An 18,310-nucleotide genomic window follows, 5' to 3' on the forward strand; every position below is an offset into this window, starting at 1 on the left:
AACTTGATTTTATTTCTTTTGGAACCTGTTATTCAAAAGTACAAAACTTGTGACCTTGTTTTCAACTATTTCAACTCATCTTGCAAGCTTGGTTTACTTTATTTACTTACTTTTTATCTTGATTTTCTAACTTTATTCAAATTAATCCAAAAACTTGTGCTGTTAATTGGATAGATGTCTTAACTCCCTCCTTTCACTTGTCTTTAGATGCCGCGCTACAAGCCTGAGTACTTGTTTGGTGTTGAGGGTTTTGTCCAGGAGTTGCGTACGATGTCCTTTGTCATTGGATTTGGGAATGCCCCTTTTTATACCCAGATTCCTCATTATCGTCATGAAGAGAAGTGCCGAGTCAAAGTCACCTTGAACAGCAATAGTGAAGAGGTCCCCTCAGTGATGTTCGAAGCTGGAGGAAGAAATTACATCCATGCATGTCAGGAGGTGGCAAGGATCGCCATAGGAGAGCTCCGTGATCGCTACAGTGATCAGTTGGCCGACACTGAGTATCGCTACCATCCTCGTCAACCTCAGGGAAGTGACCGTGGCAGCTACCTTGAGACTGAAGGAATTGAGAATGATGCTACCACAAGGCATTTGGTTGAGATGCTGTGGGCTATGGATGAAAGTCGTGCGGAGACTGTGTTAGCGGCTCAAGATCGTGAAGACCGGAATCGTGGTAAGATTTGCAAGTTAGAAGACAAGGTGGATCGTTTGGAGAAGGAATTAGCTGCGTTGAAGGGAGAAGCACCGCCGCAGAAGGCCAGGGTTCGTCTCACCGCAAGGAAGAGAGCTCTATTTGTCCCTCGCTATCAATTGGCGCCAAAGGTTCGTGTGGTGGAAAAAGAAGTTGCCCCAACCCTAGCAGATCCTCCGGTCATCATCATAAGTGATGATGAAGAAGAAGGATCCAAGCGCACCCGTTCCAAGATTGAGTGGGTAGCAACTCAAGATGATGAAGACGAGCCGAATGAGCCTTCAATCGACCTCCGATGCTCGGAAGAACTAGAGTGACTTGTTAAGTCGTAGTCTTAGATCGTTGTGTTAGTTTGCTTGTTTTAAGTTTGCTTGTGTGTGTCTCGCGTGTGATTTACATCAGTGGTGGGATGTAAGTGCATGCGTTTGTTTGCTTTTGAGTGTTAGGAAGTTGGAGAGTTTAGTGGTGTGAGAGTCTTCAGTTTGTAATAATAAAACTCAGTTAAGATCAATAAAAGTTAAAGTAATTCTCTGTCCTAAGTAGTTTCCCCTGGTTTCTCTTCTTGTGCCCTGTCCATGCCAGATGGTGAATACTCGCAGCAACGGGAATGGTCCCAACAATCCCAATAATAACAATGGAGAGAACCCCACTCTTGCTCAAGTTCTTGCTCAACAGACTCAGCTTATGAACATGATGATGCAACAACTTCAGAATCAGCAGAACCAAGGAAATAACCATGTACCTCCTCAGAATAAGTTAGCAGAATTTCTTCGTGTGAGGCCGCCTGTTTTCTCTAGTACCACTAATCCTGTTGAAGCTGGTGATTGGCTGCATGCCATAGAGAAGAAGTTGGATTTACTTCAGTGCACTGATCAGGAGAAGGTTTCATTTGCATCGCATCAGTTGCATGGCCCTGCCTCTGAATGGTGGGATCACTTCCGCCTGAATAGGATTACTGCTGAACCTATCACTTGGCTTGAATTCGCCGCTGCTTTCCGAAAGACGCATATACCATCAGGAGTAGTGTCTCTCAAGAAGAAGGAGTTCAGGTCGCTTACTCAGGGATCTCGCTCTGTTACGGAGTATCTGCACGAGTTCAATCGTCTTGCTCGTTATGCTCCGGAAGATGTGCGCAATGATGAAGAGCGCCAGGAGAAGTTCTTGGAAGGACTTAATGATGAGCTTTCTTACCCACTCATGACTGGAGATTATCCTGATTTCCAGAAGTTAGTGGATAAGGCTATTCGTCAGGAGGACAAGTACAATCGCATGGAGCAGAAGAAACGCCGGATTGCTCACTTCAAGGCACAACAGGGGAGTAATCAGAAGCCGCGTCTTACTTTAGGACCCCAGCCTATGCCACAGGGAGGTTCTTCGTCTGTTGTTCATCCGCAACGTCAGTTCTTCAACAACAATGCTGGCAACAACATCCGCAATCAAGCTCCACGCCCTGTTGCAGCTTCAACACAGCAACAGCCTGCCAAGAGGGAGCAAGGCAGCAAGCTTGTGGTGTGTTTCAACTGTGGAGACCCAGGACATTATGCTGACAAGTGTCCGAAGCCTCGACGTGTGAAGGTTGTCCCTGCCCAGAACAACTCTACTGTACCAGCATCAAAGGCTCGTGTCAATCATGTCGCTGCTGCAGAAGCTCAAGATGCTCCAGATGTGATTTTGGGTACGTTCCCTGTTAACTCAGTTCCTGCAACAGTACTTTTCGATTCTGGTGCTACACATTCATTCTTATCTATGAGTTTTGCGGGAAATCATGGGATGGAAGTAGAAGATCTTAGACGTCCTTTGATGGTTAGTACCCCAAGTAATCAAGCACTCTCTTTGCAACGTAGCCCCTCTGTCAGAATAGAAATTAAGGGAGTACCATTTCTGGCCAATCTTATCCTGTTAGAATCCAAAGACCTTGATGTCATCCTAGGGATGGACTGGTTAGCCAGACATAAAGGTGTGATAGACTGTGCCAACAGAAAAGTAACTCTCACCAGCAATGATGGTCGAGTTGTAACTGTTCATGCATTGTCATCTGAGTCTTTAAGGTCAAGACTGAACCAGATAACTTTGGAAGAGATTCCTATAGTCCGGGAGTATCCTGATGTGTTCCCAGATGATTTACCTGGTATGCCGCCTAAAAGGGATATAGAGTTCAGAATAGATTTGGTACCTGGAACAACTCCGATCCATAAGAGACCTTATAGAATGGCAGCCAATGAGTTGGCAGAAGTCAAGAGGCAAGTAGATGATTTGCTACAGAAAGGATACATCAGACCAAGTTCGTCACCATGGGGAGCTCCAGTTATTTTTGTGGAAAAGAAAGACCATACCCAGAGAATGTGTGTGGATTATCGTGCATTAAATGATGTGACTATCAAGAATAAGTATCCGCTACCCAGAATTGATGATTTGTTTGATCAGCTTAAAGGTGCCACTGTTTTCTCCAAGATAGATCTTCGATCAGGGTATCACCAGTTGAGAATCAAAGAGGAAGATATATCTAAGACAGCTTTTACCACTAGGTATGGGTTGTTCGAATGTACTGTTATGTCTTTTGGACTTACCAATGCCCCTGCTTTCTTCATGAATTTGATGAATAAGGTGTTTATGGAATACCTAGACAAGTTTGTGGTGGTCTTTATTGATGATATTCTTATCTACTCTCGAACCAAAGAAGAGCATGAAGAACATCTTCGCCTTGCATTGGAGAAGCTACGAGAACATCAACTGTATGCTAAGTTTAGCAAGTGTGAATTTTGGTTGTCTGAAGTGAAATTCCTTGGTCACGTCATCTCAGCAGGAGGAGTTGCCGTCGATCCTAGTAATGTGGAATCCGTAACTAATTGGAAGCAACCAAAGACAGTTTCAGAGATTCGCAGTTTCCTAGGCCTCGCAGGATATTATCGAAGGTTTATAGAGAATTTCTCTAAGATTGCTAAGCCCATGACACGATTGCTTCAGAAAGATGTGAAGTACAAGTGGTCGGAAGAATGTGAGCAGAGTTTTCAAGAGTTGAAGAGTCGCTTAATATCAGCTCCTATTTTGATTTTACCTGATCCAAAGAAGGGTTTCCAGGTGTATTGCGATGCATCCAAACTTGGGTTAGGTTGTGTTCTGATGCAAGATGGGAAGGTGGTTGCCTATGCATCTCGTCAGTTACGTCCGCATGAGAAGAACTACCCTACTCATGATCTTGAGTTAGCTGCAGTAGTTCATGCGTTGAAAATTTGGCGTCATTATCTTTTCGGTACTCGTACAGAGGTGTACACCGATCACAAGAGTTTAAAGTATATCTTTACTCAGCCGGATCTGAACATGAGACAACGGAGATGGTTGGAATTAATTAAGGATTATGACATGGGAATTCATTATCACCCAGGAAAGGCTAATGTTGTAGCAGACGCTCTTAGCAGAAAAGGCTATTGCAATGCTACAGACGGACGACAGTTGCCATTGGAATTATGCAAGGAATTTGAAAGATTAAATTTGGGAATTGTCAGTAGAGGTTTCGTTGCAGCCTTAGAAGCGAAGCCCACTCTAATTGATCAAGTTAGAGAAGCCCAAATTAATGATCCTGATATTCAATAGATCAAGAAGAATATGAGAAGAGGAAAAGCTATCGGTTTCTTGGAAGATGAGCAAGGAACTGTATGGTTGGGTGAGAGAATTTGTGTCCCCGACAACAAAGATTTAAAAGATGCAATTCTGAAAGAAGCTCATGATACTTTATACTCCATTCACCCTGGTAGTACTAAGATGTACCAGGATCTCAAGGAAAGATTTTGGTGGGCAAGTATGAAGCGTGAAATCGCAGAATACGTAGCAGTATGTGATGTTTGTCAGCGAGTCAAGGCAGAACATCAGAAACCTGCCGGTTTGTTGCAGCCTTTGAAGATTCCTGAATGGAAATGGGAAGAAATTGGTATGGATTTTATCACTGGTTTACCCAGAACATCATCAGGCCATGATTCTATTTGGGTGATAGTCGACAGACTTACCAAAGTGGCTCATTTTATTCCGGTAAAAACAACCTATTCTGGAAGTCGCTTGGCGGAATTGTATATGGCAAGGATTGTGTGTTTGCATGGCGTTCCTAAGAAGATAGTGTCTGATCGAGGCAGTTAGTTTACTTCAAATTTTTGGAAGAAACTTCAGGAAGAGATGGGTTCTAAGCTGAATTTTAGTACTGCTTATCATCCGCAGATAGACGGACAAACCGAAAGGGTGAATCAGATTTTGGAAGACATGTTGAGAGCTTGTGCTTTAGACTTCGGTGGAAGTTGGGATAAGAATTTACCCTATGCAGAATTTTCGTACAATAACAGTTATCAAGCTAGTCTTCAGATGGCTCCTTACGAAGCACTGTATGGTCGGAAGTGCCGCACTCCGCTTTTGTGGGATCAAACGGGAGAACGTCAGATTTTCGGGACGGATATCCTAAGGGAAGCAGAAGAAAAGGTAAAGATCATTCAAGAAAGATTGCGAGTGGCTCAATCTCGTCATAAGAGTTATGCCGATAATCGCCGTAGAGATTTGAGTTTTGAAGAAGGAGATTACGTGTATCTTCGTGTCACGCCTTTTCGAGGTGTTCATCGTTTCCACACCAAAGGAAAATTGGCACCGCGTTTTGTGGGACCTTATAAGATTGTCAGTAGAAGAGGAGAGGTTGCTTATCAGTTGGAGTTACCTCAATCTTTGGCAGGAGTCCATAATGTGTTCCATGTGTCGCAATTGAAGAAGTGTTTAAGGGTACCTACCGAAGAAGCTAATCTTGAACAGATAGAAGTCCAAGAGGATCTGACCTATGTTGAAAAACCAATCCGTATCTTGGAAACAAATGAGAGAAGAACCAGGAATCGAGTTTTCCGTTTTTGCAAAGTCCAGTGGAGTAATCACTCGGAAGAAGAGTCAACTTGGGAACGAGAAGATGAATTGAAGTCAGCTCATCCGCATCTGTTCGCCAGTTCTTCCGAATCTCGAGGACGAGATTCTGTTTAAGGGGGTAGGTTTGTCACACCCTGAAAATTCAAAATATATAAATTGTTGTTTAATTGGAATTTCTAGAATTTATTTTAAAAGTCTTGAAGAGAAGATCTAAGTTTAATTAATAAATTCCAATATAAAATGGGGCCAGATAAAATTTCATTAAATACTTTGCTTAATTCTATAATTCCTAGATTTTTCTGGGATTTATTTGAGCTAAGAAAGTATTTTTAATAAATGGAATTGCATTTAAGAAATAATTTAAATTGAAAAAGGTTTTAAAAAGTCTTCTTTTGGCTTTGGGCCGAAAGTCGGCCCAAAACCTTTCTCTCTCTCCTCGGCCCAGCCGGCCCAGTCCGCAGCCGCGCGCGCGCGCGTTCGGTCGCTGACAGGTGGGTCCCACCTGTCGGGATCGTCGTCCTCCTCCGGCCGAAACCCTAGTTTCGTCGCCGCCGCCGCCGCTTTCCAATCCGGCCGCTCCTTTCCTTCTCCGGCCGAATCAAAAGAGGGGAAATGATCCTCGGGATCTCCTCTACCTTTTCTCCTTTGGAAACTTCGGCTAAATCGGTTTGGAATGAGTTTGATTCGAGTTCGAATCGGATCGGCTTTCCTCTCTCCAAGCCTGAGCTTTCCTTTGCCGTTGCCACAGCCGTGGGCCTTTGCCGCCGCCTCCGAGCCCCTTTAAAAGGCTCCCCGGTGTCTCCTCTACCCGTCGCCACCTTCGCGTTCGCCTCTCGTCGTCGGAAGAGCCCTAGCGCCGTGTGCCCTAGCTTCGCCGTCGCCGCCGTCGCTCCAGCCGTGCGCCGCCGTCGCTCCAGCCGTCGCCGTCGCTCGGGAAGACCGCCGTCGTGGTCGCCAAGTCGCCGCCGTCCTCGTCCGCCTCTTCGCTGCCGTCGGAGATCGCCGGAGCTTCGTCGCCGTCGACAACCCGAAGGTTTCCGCCGTTTCCTTCTCGTCGCCGTCGTCGTTCGTTGTTCCTCCGCCGTCGCTTTGGTCGCCGGTGAGTTCGCCGTGCCGTCCGCTACCCGTTGGTGCCTTCCGTTCGCGCCGCCGTGCCGTCGTTCGCCGGCGAGCATGCAAGCCCGAGCCGCCGAGCCGCCGCCGCCAGTGGTGACGTCATCGCTGACGTCATCGGGGCCGTTCGCTGTGAGCCGGTCGTGGACCGATCGATCTTGGCCGTCCGATTTGGATGGGTTGATCTCGGCCGTCCGTTCGCGTGAACCGTCGCCCGTGCACCCGGTCCACCGAAACCCTAGCCCGCTGACGCAATAATCCTCCTTTTCCTTTTCAAAAATAATTCATTATTGCGTCATAATTCAATTTAAACCGATTTAAGTGTTTTAATCCGATTTAATCTTCAAAAATTCATAACTAATTCATCTTAGCTCCGATTTAGTTGGTTCAAGTCTCTAAATTTTTCTAAAATTGAGATCTACACATTAAAAATATCCACATGTACTGTTCATGCTTGTTTATGTGCTGTTTTGGTGATTTTGCTTCTTTTTGTTTAGATTCCGTCGTTTCCGGAGAGTCCGTTTTCGCCGGAGAAGAGTTTGAAGAGTTCCAAGGCCAGCAAGGCAAGTCACACAGATCCCAAACAACCCTTTGAGCATGTTGATCCTATTTAAAGCTATTGTTTCTTTTCAACTATTGCATTTATTTTCGAATGTCATTGGGTGGAATTAACCTATTGTTTGTTATAGCCCTTTTGTTCTTGTTTACCTTATTCCTTGATACCTTGGGTTATTATAATTTGACTAGTTGAGCTTTATTTATATTGGTTCAACTAGATATTAGAAATAATTGCTTAGCCCTGCTTAGAAACATTAGCACACTTATGGGATAACTAATGACTCACTATTATTTCATGATGGCTTATTGATAGTTCACGATGGTCAATCGTGATTAGTTAATTAATTAATGTGCCAACTAAAACCTGATAATGGTGGGTTATGAGCACATGATTTTGATGGTCGTGCTCATGACAATTAAGGACCGGTTCACGAGTTTCGGTTGTGAAACATTAATCGTGCCAACCACAAGCCAGCATGGGCAACGGCTTTATCTTTTGTATAGCATAGTTCATTGCGGGGCACCAGACTGAGAAGTGGCGGAGATAAGCCCACGGGGGTCGCTGGGGAGTCCATGCCTTGTTTATAAGGGGGTGATTATGATCCAGGAAGGTGTGCTGCAGTGGATTATGTTGTATGAGGGATACTGTCACAACTCCTTTCCGAGGTACCGTGGTGGTATTGAGGCACATGGTGACATGATGTGGGGTTGTGTCTTGTGGGTACAGTGGTACACCTCTGATCAGAGTAAAACTATTCGAATAGCCGTGCCCGCGGTTATGGGCGGGTCTAACAATGTCTTTCGTGATTAGTCTCACCCTTCTCACCATAATAAATGATGCTATAACTGGTAATAATGTGATTAGCTCCTGGTTTGGAATGGTATATTCCTGGTTTGGAGATAGAACTGTGCAGCCGGGGTGGTTGTTCAGAATGGTTGGGCCTATACAACAGGGTATGTTGTATAGCGTTGGATTAATATTGTTTAATACTTAACTGTTTTACTAAATTCTCAAATGTTTGCTAAATGCTGCTTTTGCAAATGAAACCCTATTATGCCATCCTTTGTTATCCTGTGCACTTGCATATTTGCTGCGTGGCTTGCTGAGTATGTCATATACTCACCTTGCAATCATTCATCAGAGGAAGAGTTCTACAATGAGGCTGATGGTGTGGAGGATTAGGTGTAGCCTTGGTCAAGCTGCCTGTGGAGTGGAGCCGTCTGCGCCGTTTATCTTATTTTCCGCTGCTTAGATTTTTATTGTTTGAGAGGAACTATCTACCTCTGTAATGACATTTTATACGCTTATTAATTAGAGTAATAATTGTACTCTATTATCAATTTGTTATTGTGTGCCTCGGCTGATTCCTGGACGAGGGTTCACACACATGTAAGCGTTTGGAATTTTGGATAGAAATTCCGGGCGTGACAAGTTGGTATCAGAGCTCCCTTGACCCTAGGTTATGCCAAATGGTTACCCATAGAAGCCTTCTAAAAATATTGGAAAAGTAGAACTGTTCTCCTCCCTTTCTCTTTTAATTAAACCAAACTAATGGCACATGCACTTCATAAATCTCTTTTAATGGTTCTCATTCAAAATTTATTCCAGTGTTATTAGTACTGTACATCTATTACTGTACTAATGGCTTATTTATCAGCAAAAGTTTTACAATGTTGTTTTATTTAATCTTGTTGCAATAAAATAAATTTAGCATGACGATTTTATAACTTGATTTTATTTCTTTTGGAACCTGTTATTCAAAAGTACAAAACTTGTGACCTTGTTTTCAACTATTTCAACTCATCTTGCAAGCTTGGTTTACTTTATTTACTTACTTTTTATCTTGATTTTCTAACTTTATTCAAATTAATCCAAAAACTTGTGCTGTTAATTGGATAGATGTCTTAACTCCCTCCTTTCACTTGTCTTTAGATGCCGCGCTACAAGCCTGAGTACTTGTTTGGTGTTGAGGGTTTTGTCCAGGAGTTGCGTACGATGTCCTTTGTCATTGGATTTGGGAATGCCCCTTTTTATACCCAGATTCCTCATTATCGTCATGAAGAGAAGTGCCGAGTCAAAGTCACCTTGAACAGCAATAGTGAAGAGGTCCCCTCAGTGATGTTCGAAGCTGGAGGAAGAAATTACATCCATGCATGTCAGGAGGTGGCAAGGATCGCCATAGGAGAGCTCCGTGATCGCTACAGTGATCAGTTGGCCGACACTGAGTATCGCTACCATCCTCGTCAACCTCAGGGAAGTGACCGTGGCAGCTACCTTGAGACTGAAGGAATTGAGAATGATGCTACCACAAGGCATTTGGTTGAGATGCTGTGGGCTATGGATGAAAGTCGTGCGGAGACTGTGTTAGCGGCTCAAGATCGTGAAGACCGGAATCGTGGTAAGATTTGCAAGTTAGAAGACAAGGTGGATCGTTTGGAGAAGGAATTAGCTGCGTTGAAGGGAGAAGCACCGCCGCAGAAGGCCAGGGTTCGTCTCACCGCAAGGAAGAGAGCTCTATTTGTCCCTCGCTATCAATTGGCGCCAAAGGTTCGTGTGGTGGAAAAAGAAGTTGCCCCAACCCTAGCAGATCCTCCGGTCATCATCATAAGTGATGATGAAGAAGAAGGATCCAAGCGCACCCGTTCCAAGATTGAGTGGGTAGCAACTCAAGATGATGAAGACGAGCCGAATGAGCCTTCAATCGACCTCCGATGCTCGGAAGAACTAGAGTGACTTGTTAAGTCGTAGTCTTAGATCGTTGTGTTAGTTTGCTTGTTTTAAGTTTGCTTGTGTGTGTCTCGCGTGTGATTTACATCAGTGGTGGGATGTAAGTGCATGCGTTTGTTTGCTTTTGAGTGTTAGGAAGTTGGAGAGTTTAGTGGTGTGAGAGTCTTCAGTTTGTAATAATAAAACTCAGTTAAGATCAATAAAAGTTAAAGTAATTCTCTGTCCTAAGTAGTTTCCCCTGGTTTCTCTTCTTGTGCCCTGTCCATGCCAGATGGTGAATACTCGCAGCAACGGGAATGGTCCCAACAATCCCAATAATAACAATGGAGAGAACCCCACTCTTGCTCAAGTTCTTGCTCAACAGACTCAGCTTATGAACATGATGATGCAACAACTTCAGAATCAGCAGAACCAAGGAAATAACCATGTACCTCCTCAGAATAAGTTAGCAGAATTTCTTCGTGTGAGGCCGCCTGTTTTCTCTAGTACCACTAATCCTGTTGAAGCTGGTGATTGGCTGCATGCCATAGAGAAGAAGTTGGATTTACTTCAGTGCACTGATCAGGAGAAGGTTTCATTTGCATCGCATCAGTTGCATGGCCCTGCCTCTGAATGGTGGGATCACTTCCGCCTGAATAGGATTACTGCTGAACCTATCACTTGGCTTGAATTCGCCGCTGCTTTCCGAAAGACGCATATACCATCAGGAGTAGTGTCTCTCAAGAAGAAGGAGTTCAGGTCGCTTACTCAGGGATCTCGCTCTGTTACGGAGTATCTGCACGAGTTCAATCATCTTGCTCGTTATGTTATATTCTTTGTTTTGGATATGCTATTTATTATCACTGCTTTTATTTTCAGCTATGCTATTATTCATTTCCATTCTCTCTCTCTTGAGCTATTTTATTTGTTATTTATTTATTTATTTATTTATTTATTAGCTATGCTATTGTTCCTTTGTTTTGTTCCCCTATCTCTTTTTAGATATGTTATTATTCCTTTTAGATATGATATTTGTTATCCATTTTTATTTATTTTTATTTTTGAGCTATGCTATTATTCATTTATTTTTTTATGGTATTATCATAAAATAGCAATGATATATTTTTTTAATGATGAATAATAAATCGTCCTAATTTCATTTGGAGTAGGTTACATATTTGACCATGTATATTACCAATGTTTTACTTTCAACTAGATTATAGCATGTACAGTGGGACACCTTCTCTATCACATGTATGGTGGCTATTCCTGACGAGCATTGAGCCATGGACAACTCTCTAGACCAATAGTCAGTAGACACCGCGCGACACGTCATTGTCGATGGCTTGGCCCAGGTGCACAGCACCTATAGTCCATTGTCATTGTCCCTAAGGAATAATCACCGATGTATCACGAATTCACGATAACGCATGAATGAACTCGAAATACGTGTACTATATGATACGAAGGATTGGTACGGTCACTGGTAGAGAAACCATCTTTTTCGGTCGACCCAAATCCACAATAGTTCCGGTTCCATTAAAAACCGGGAGGAAAAAGGTTAATAAGAGGAAGATCTTTAGTCCCTGTTGTTGTTACCAACCGAGACTAAAGATCGATTTTTAGTCCCGGTTATTTGAATCGGGACTAAAGATAGCGATCTTTAGTCCCGGATTCGTAGTCCCGGTTAGAAAACCGGGACTACAAGGGGGTTACGAACCGGGACTAAAAAGCACTTCTCCACCAGTGGGTGTTATAGCTAAAGGAGCCAAGTGGCCAGCATGACTCTAAGTGGGGCCAACATGTGGAGCTCGAGCTAGAAGATGCATCGAAGAGGATAATTAAACTTAAGCTCAGACTCGCTAGATAGCGTGGACCTAAGCTCAAACTCGAGCGCAAACATGACATCTACCGAGGTAGAGCCCTAAGAGCAGTTACAATAGTAGACTATTAGCTAGCTACAAACATATTTTAATGAGATAAAAGATGATAGAGAAGAGCAGCAGTCTACAGATCTGTAGCCAGCTGCAGCACAGACTCCAAGATGCAATGTGTGTATGACAGTGTGACCATATACTAATAGTATAGTAAACAACTATTGTATGAATTGATTGACTATAGATAAATTGGAGCTATTAGTTGGCTATACTATTAACCTTGCTCTAACACGAGCATAGTGTCGACGGAGATAAAGCTTGAGCGCTAATGGTGAGCATGATGGTGTGGGTGAAGATCGGAAAAGCAAAAGCTTTTTGGAGGGAAAAGAGGAGCTTGAGCTCACGTATGTACTACCTAACGAGAATACTGTGGTGAGTTGCTAGAGACAAATAGGAAAAATATGATTGGTCTAAATTACATGTGTTTATGTTATTACCTAACCCAAAGTAAAAAAATATTGGCGAGATGATGGTCCAAAGTTAAACTTATTACAACCCCAGTTGTAAGACAATGTGATTTTGGAGTTTATTTTGTGGTGTTTTTTTCATCATACTTCATTTATATTATTTGCTTTTGAATCGTCAAAATATGCGTATAAAAGTTTCACCAATACTTATTATTTCTTTTAATAAATCGTACGAATAAGTACAAGCGGAGCGATAGAAGTATCTTCTACACCTGCTTTAACATTTTCCACTACCATATCCTAAAGGGAAATTTTGCTATAAGATACTGCTATTGTGTGTTTTTAGCCTTAGGACACCGCTGAGGAAAACATTTTATAATCGTGGTATTTTGCCAGTAGACACCACACCGACTAAAATAATAATTTCCGGTTAAAGAGGAGAGAGAAATCGCGTGAAATGTCAAAAAATACCCTTGGGCCCACATACCAGCTCTCCTATCTTTTTTTTTAGAATTACATAGTACAACGCAGACACTCACAACACACGCACACTCACCCCTATGAAAGCACGCACGCAAACAAGCAGACACTCACAACACACGCACACTCACCCCTATGAGCATCTTCAAAGACTGGGCCAGGCAGATCCCCTATGAACGCACGCACGCAAACACTATCCCTATGAGCATATTTGAAGACTGGGTCGGGCAAATCCCCTATGAACGCTCTCACGCAAACACTATCCCTATGAGCATATTCGAAGACTGGGTCGGGCAAATCCCCTATGAACGCACGCACGCAAAAACTACCCCTATGAGCATCTTCGAAAACTAGGCCGGGCAAATCATGGAGATTGAAGAAGTCGTCACAGGCGCATCGCTGTCGACGGGTATGTCGCCTACCACTGAAAGCACAATGCCGTTAAATCATAGAAAATTCGCTCCTATGGGAAGTTGAACTTAGGACCTAAGGTGCTACTGAGGCTATAGGCTCTTTCGCTCTCCTATCTTGTATATGTGGGGTCTACATGGCTGTGACTCGGGCGAGCGGCGGCGGCCAGTGGTCGAGCGGTGAGGTCGGGCGGCCACGGCGGACAAGATGCGGCCAATGCCTACGGTGGCGCGACCCTACAGAGGAGCAGCCTGTGGTGGCACGACATGGAGGAGGAGGTGGCCCTTCCGGAGGCTGGGCGAAGCAGCGGCTTGGCACAGTGTGACGACGTTGCCCCGCGAGCGGATTGGCAACGCTGCAGCCGGCCAGATCCGCGGCGAGGCGGCCGGCCGGTGCCGGCGTGCGGTCGCAGGCGTGGTTGGCTTGCGGCGAGCGGCAACGACGCTGAAAATATCGCCATCCACTCCCCTTCCCTTTTTCATTTTTATTTCGTTTTCTTTTCTTCGGTTTCTTCTTTCTTTTCATTTACCTTTCGTGCTGCTGCCATATGGACCCTACATATATAAGATAGGAGAGCTGACATGTAGGCCCAAGAGCATTTTTGATATTTGATTTCTCTCTCCTCTTCAACCGGAAATTGATATTTTAGTCGGTATGGTGTCCACTGGCAAAATACCACGATTATAGATTGTTTTCCTCAAAAAGTTTGTTTTTGCGGTGCCTTAGAGCTAAAACCACATAATAACAATGCCATGTAGTTTTACTGCTAATATATTGACGTGTAATCCTTTTGCGCGTTTGAAAAAAAAATCTTGTAGCAAAATTTTCCATTCCTAAACGGATCACATGTATTCGACCCGTTTTGACGCCCCCGCTTGCGCACAAAAACAAGCCGGACCCGGAGCGGAAACCGAGCGAGGGCTCTCTCCGTCCAGTCTCCCACCCCCGACCTCTCGTGTCCGCTGCGAAGAAAAGGTTGAGCACACACCTCACCTCACCTCCTCCCCCGATCCCCCTCGCCTCCTTCCCCTTTCCCCCCTCACCTCTCTGCTCTTCTCCGCCGCACCAATCCGCCCCCTCGCGATTCGACCAGATCGGCGCGAGTAAGTCCCCGCTCCATCCCGATCTGGATCCGCCGCCCCCCCCCCCCCCGACCTCTGCGTGGTTTTCCCCCAGAATCGAATCCCTCTCCGTGGCCCGTGTTTTGGTTGGGGTAGATCCGACGGTTCTCACTGCGGCGGATTTTTTGCCTTTTGTTTTGTTTTTGGTCGAATTTTTGGTGCCTGTTTGTTCGATCCATTTGTTCGGCAGTGTCGATCTGTCACGTGGTGTGAACTTTTACCGGATTGTTGCGCGACCTAGTTGGAGCTGTTCGTATTCGGATGTAGTTGGGGTATGCTATTTGTTTCACTTATTTTGTATGCGTTGAACAATGGATTCGTTGAGACGTTGTGATTGATTGATTGATCTCGGATATGCCTCAGTTTTGTTGATGTGGTTTAGCCGTAGTAGCACCTTATCTGATTCCTGGCAGATCATGTCACGCGTTTGGGGGTAATGCAAATTTATGAAGAATTTGATAACCGTAGTTTTGTTGATGTGGTTTAGCCGTAGTTGCACCTTATCTGATTCCTAGTATATCATGTCACGCGTTTGGGGGTAATGCAAATTTTTGAAGAATTTGATAACCGTGTTAATATGTGATCAACGACTTGTTTGCTGGTATAGTGGTATGCGTTATTTTGTGACCTTATGAAATAGTTGCATGTGTTGGTCTAGTGGAGTAGATATGCGTGGGAATTTACTACTTTATCTTAAATTATCTTAAATTTGCCCTTAGCATTTATTTTTGCTGTAGATGTCAGGACCATGGGCTCAAATAACATTTGTTTATCTTTCTGGTTTACAAGAGAGAGGTCAAATTTGGATGGATATTAGTGGGTCCATAGATTTGTAAATTTAGGATAAATTACTTTGGATGTGTTGATAGCAAGGTTACTCTGGGTGTGCTGAGCTTAATTCTTTTGACCTGTTAAAAAGAAGCCCCCTGCTTTGCTTTTCATCTACTTATATTCGATTCAATTTTATGTAAGTATGTACCAATGCATGTTTAGAACTGTAGAACTAATAATATAGAATTCATTCTCACAAGTATGACAATGCAATTTAAGCAGGGGCATATCATGGCATCGAAGCGGATCCTCAAGGAACTAAAGGACCTGCAGAAAGATCCTCCAACATCATGCAGTGCAGGTATGAGAAAGATTTATCAGTGGAACCATGGCTGATTGGCTGGTAGACAGTGTGAACTTGAACGTTGATATGATAATGACTCTGTTGGTAGTAATCCATGTTTTCATGTCTGATGGAATTGTACAGGTTGTTTATAATGGGTTTCCTTATTATTGGAATATTGCGAACTCATCCAATGGTGTGGTTGTCCATACATTAATCTTTAATTTATTGTATTGTATTCCATGTTTGATTCATGCCGAAATTGAACTATCAGTGTTCTGAATGTATAGGGTTTATCTAGTACTCTTACAAGAGAATGCACAATCTTGTCAGTTGCAGTCTTGATGCCTTTGTGTTGTTGGTTAGGCAGTTGTTATGTTTGTAATTTCCAATGAGTGAAGTGCTTACATTTTAAACTGAAAACCTTAATGAATTATCGACAACAATGAACCACTGCAATTGATCATCTGTTCTTATGTAATCAATGAACTATTTTGGTCAGTTTGGTCTTGCTTACCTTTTTGCCCTTTGGCTTGTACAAGCTCTGGCATTGATGAGATCTTATAAATTTAGGTCCTGCTGGTGAGGATATGTTCCATTGGCAGGCGACCATTATGGGTCCTCCAGATAGTCCCTATGCTGGTGGAGTTTTCTTAGTGAATATTCATTTCCCCCCGGACTACCCCTTCAAGCCTCCAAAGGTTAGCAGTTAGTCTTATTCTGGGGCAAACTTTTCCTATATTTGCTACTTTTATTGAAGATGAACCCTCTCTCCGTCTCATGGATTCTCACTACTACTTCTTTTAATGTATATTGATCTTAAGGGGCAATTGTCTTAAATTCACTGTCCTGTTACTGATTACATCACTCAATATCATAAATGATCTTCGATGTTTGTGAATTTTTAGCTCTATAAACTGGAATCCCCAGCTGCACCTTTGTTTTCCTTATGTTTACTCCAAGTAGAATCATTGTAGTTCTTTTCCTTTAGTGTACTAGAGTATGTTCCTGTTTTGGACTTTCTTTCTAAGCCATGTAATGAAAATTACCTGATTTCCCTCCAAAAAAAAGGAAAAATAAACTTGTTCACTTTTGATTCTGCCTTGTGATGGATTCTTTTGTGTATATTTTTCTTTATCTCTGCTGTTACGCATTAAGTTGTGTCCTTTTTTTTCAGGTATCTTTCAAGACAAAGGTCTTCCATCCAAACATCAATAGCAATGGAAGCATATGCCTTGACATTCTTAAGGAGCAATGGAGCCCTGCTTTGACAATTTCTAAGGTGCTTATATGAAAACTTCACTAGTTTTCTTTTATTATGTATAACATAGTAATGAATAACATAAACGCCTGGTAACACATTTATCTTCTTCATGAAGTATGGCTCTTATTATTTCATTGGTTCATCTCATACAGTCTCAACTGCTACTCTTTGATCTTTGTTTTCCAAAAGTTGGAGCTGTTATTTTTTTTCTACTTGGTATTAAATTACGCCTCATGTAATAATATTAGTTTTATAGGGTTCTAAATTATTAGTGTTCTGTATGCATAGTATGATACCGGAGGACAATAATAGCATTCAAATGGTCTTGTTTATTTCATTGTGGAAGTGGGGAATTGGCAGAATGTTAAGTGAAGCCTCTGTTCGGTCCAAAACTCTTTGAAATTTCTCTAGAAACCGTAAAATATGTCAAGAAATAGCGAGGTTCTGTTTAGCGCATTATTCATTTCTATCACAGAGTAAGGTAGGTGGACACCTTCATTTTGAAGTGTGAACATTACATTTGAGTAAATTACACTCATGGTGCATGAACTTGTGAGGTGGGTGCAAATAGATACCACAACAATGCTCATTCCGGTACAATAACTTGCCCGGCCTGTGTTAACCTAGTCCAAAACAATCCACACATGCAAAATTGATCTGATGTGTAGTACCAGGACGGCACCTATGCATGCTAGCAGTTGCTTGTAGTTGTGCAGGCCTGCACACACTAGCTCAATTTCGTATTTGCAGAATATAGCAGTCAGCAATAATAATTACTATGTTGCAACCTCTTGTAGGCTGCTTGCACTACTGGAATACCGATTTGATTTTTCAAAACAAGCATTTTATTTTTCAAAACAAAACAACTGCTAGCTTGCAAAGGTGTCATCAGGGTGCACCACGTTTAATCAATTTTGCTTGTGTGGATTGTTTTTGCCTGGGTTCGCACGGACTACTCAAATTATTGTACCGAAACGAGCAATTTACCTATTTGCACCCACCGCCCCAAGTTGATGTACCGTGAGCGCAGTTTACTCATTACATTTTAATGCTTATTCGGTAACTGCATATGTGGCTATCTTACATTTTGATTGCATTTACCAGGTGTTGCTTTCGATCTGCTCGCTGCTCACTGACCCCAACCCGGACGACCCTCTTGTCCCTGAGATTGCCCACATGTACAAGACGGATCGTCCAAAGTATGAGACGACAGCCCGCAGCTGGACCCAGAAGTATGCCATGGGATGATGAAACCCACAAGCCCTGAATTCAAACCTGCTGCTTAAATGCAGACAGTCGTGGTAATTGTCCCAAGAAACTGTTTATGGGCCATTATTTCCTCCGATTTGTTGCTGCCAGTCGTGTGTGTCAGATCCATGTAGCATCGTGTCTCGTAGCCCCAACATCAACATATGATCATTGCCCGTCGATAATGAGATAACATATGCTTGCCGTGATTATTATGGTATGGTGGTGATGCTATTTCTCTCATGTGCCACAATAGCGCCTAGCTGTGCCTTTCTCGTAGCTGGGGACTGGGATTCCTCGTACTCCGATGGATGATGTAATGTTACTCGTGAGGAAGGTATCTGCACGGGTTCTCGTTGATGCAAACGATTA

The 18,310-nt window shown here is 43.2% G+C and overlaps 1 protein-coding gene across 2 annotated transcripts; it reads left to right on the forward strand.

Moving 5' to 3' along the window:
* Positions 1-14,103: 14,103 nt before the first annotated feature.
* Positions 14,104-18,150, forward strand: LOC136356056 (ubiquitin-conjugating enzyme E2-17 kDa-like). Of its 2 annotated transcripts, none has more exons than XM_066309479.1 (5): positions 14,104-14,294; positions 15,366-15,444; positions 16,000-16,127; positions 16,604-16,708; positions 17,795-18,150. In XM_066309479.1, the coding sequence occupies exons 2-5, from the start codon at positions 15,375-15,377 to the stop codon at positions 17,936-17,938; spliced, it is 447 nt and encodes a 148-aa protein (XP_066165576.1). In that variant the 5' UTR covers positions 14,104-14,294; positions 15,366-15,374; the 3' UTR covers positions 17,939-18,150. The 2 variants fall into 2 exon arrangements, with proteins under 2 accessions (XP_066165576.1, XP_066165572.1); XM_066309475.1 differs by having other exon boundaries at positions 14,104-14,166.
* The last annotated feature ends 160 nt before the right edge of the window (positions 18,151-18,310 follow it).

This window comes from Oryza sativa, chromosome 1 (genome assembly GCF_034140825.1).
Source record: "Oryza sativa Japonica Group chromosome 1, ASM3414082v1".
NCBI lineage: Eukaryota > Viridiplantae > Streptophyta > Magnoliopsida > Poales > Poaceae > Oryza > Oryza sativa.

Coding starts and splice junctions, on each gene's coding strand:
- LOC136356056 (XM_066309479.1), top strand. CDS start 15,375: ATGGCATCGAAGCGGATCCTCAAGGAACTAAAGGACCTGCAGAAAGAT. Junction 15,445..15,999: donor TCCAACATCATGCAGTGCAG/GTATGAGAAAGA, acceptor TTATAAATTTAG/GTCCTGCTGGTGAGGATATG. Junction 16,709..17,794: donor CTGCTTTGACAATTTCTAAG/GTGCTTATATGA, acceptor TGCATTTACCAG/GTGTTGCTTTCGATCTGCTC.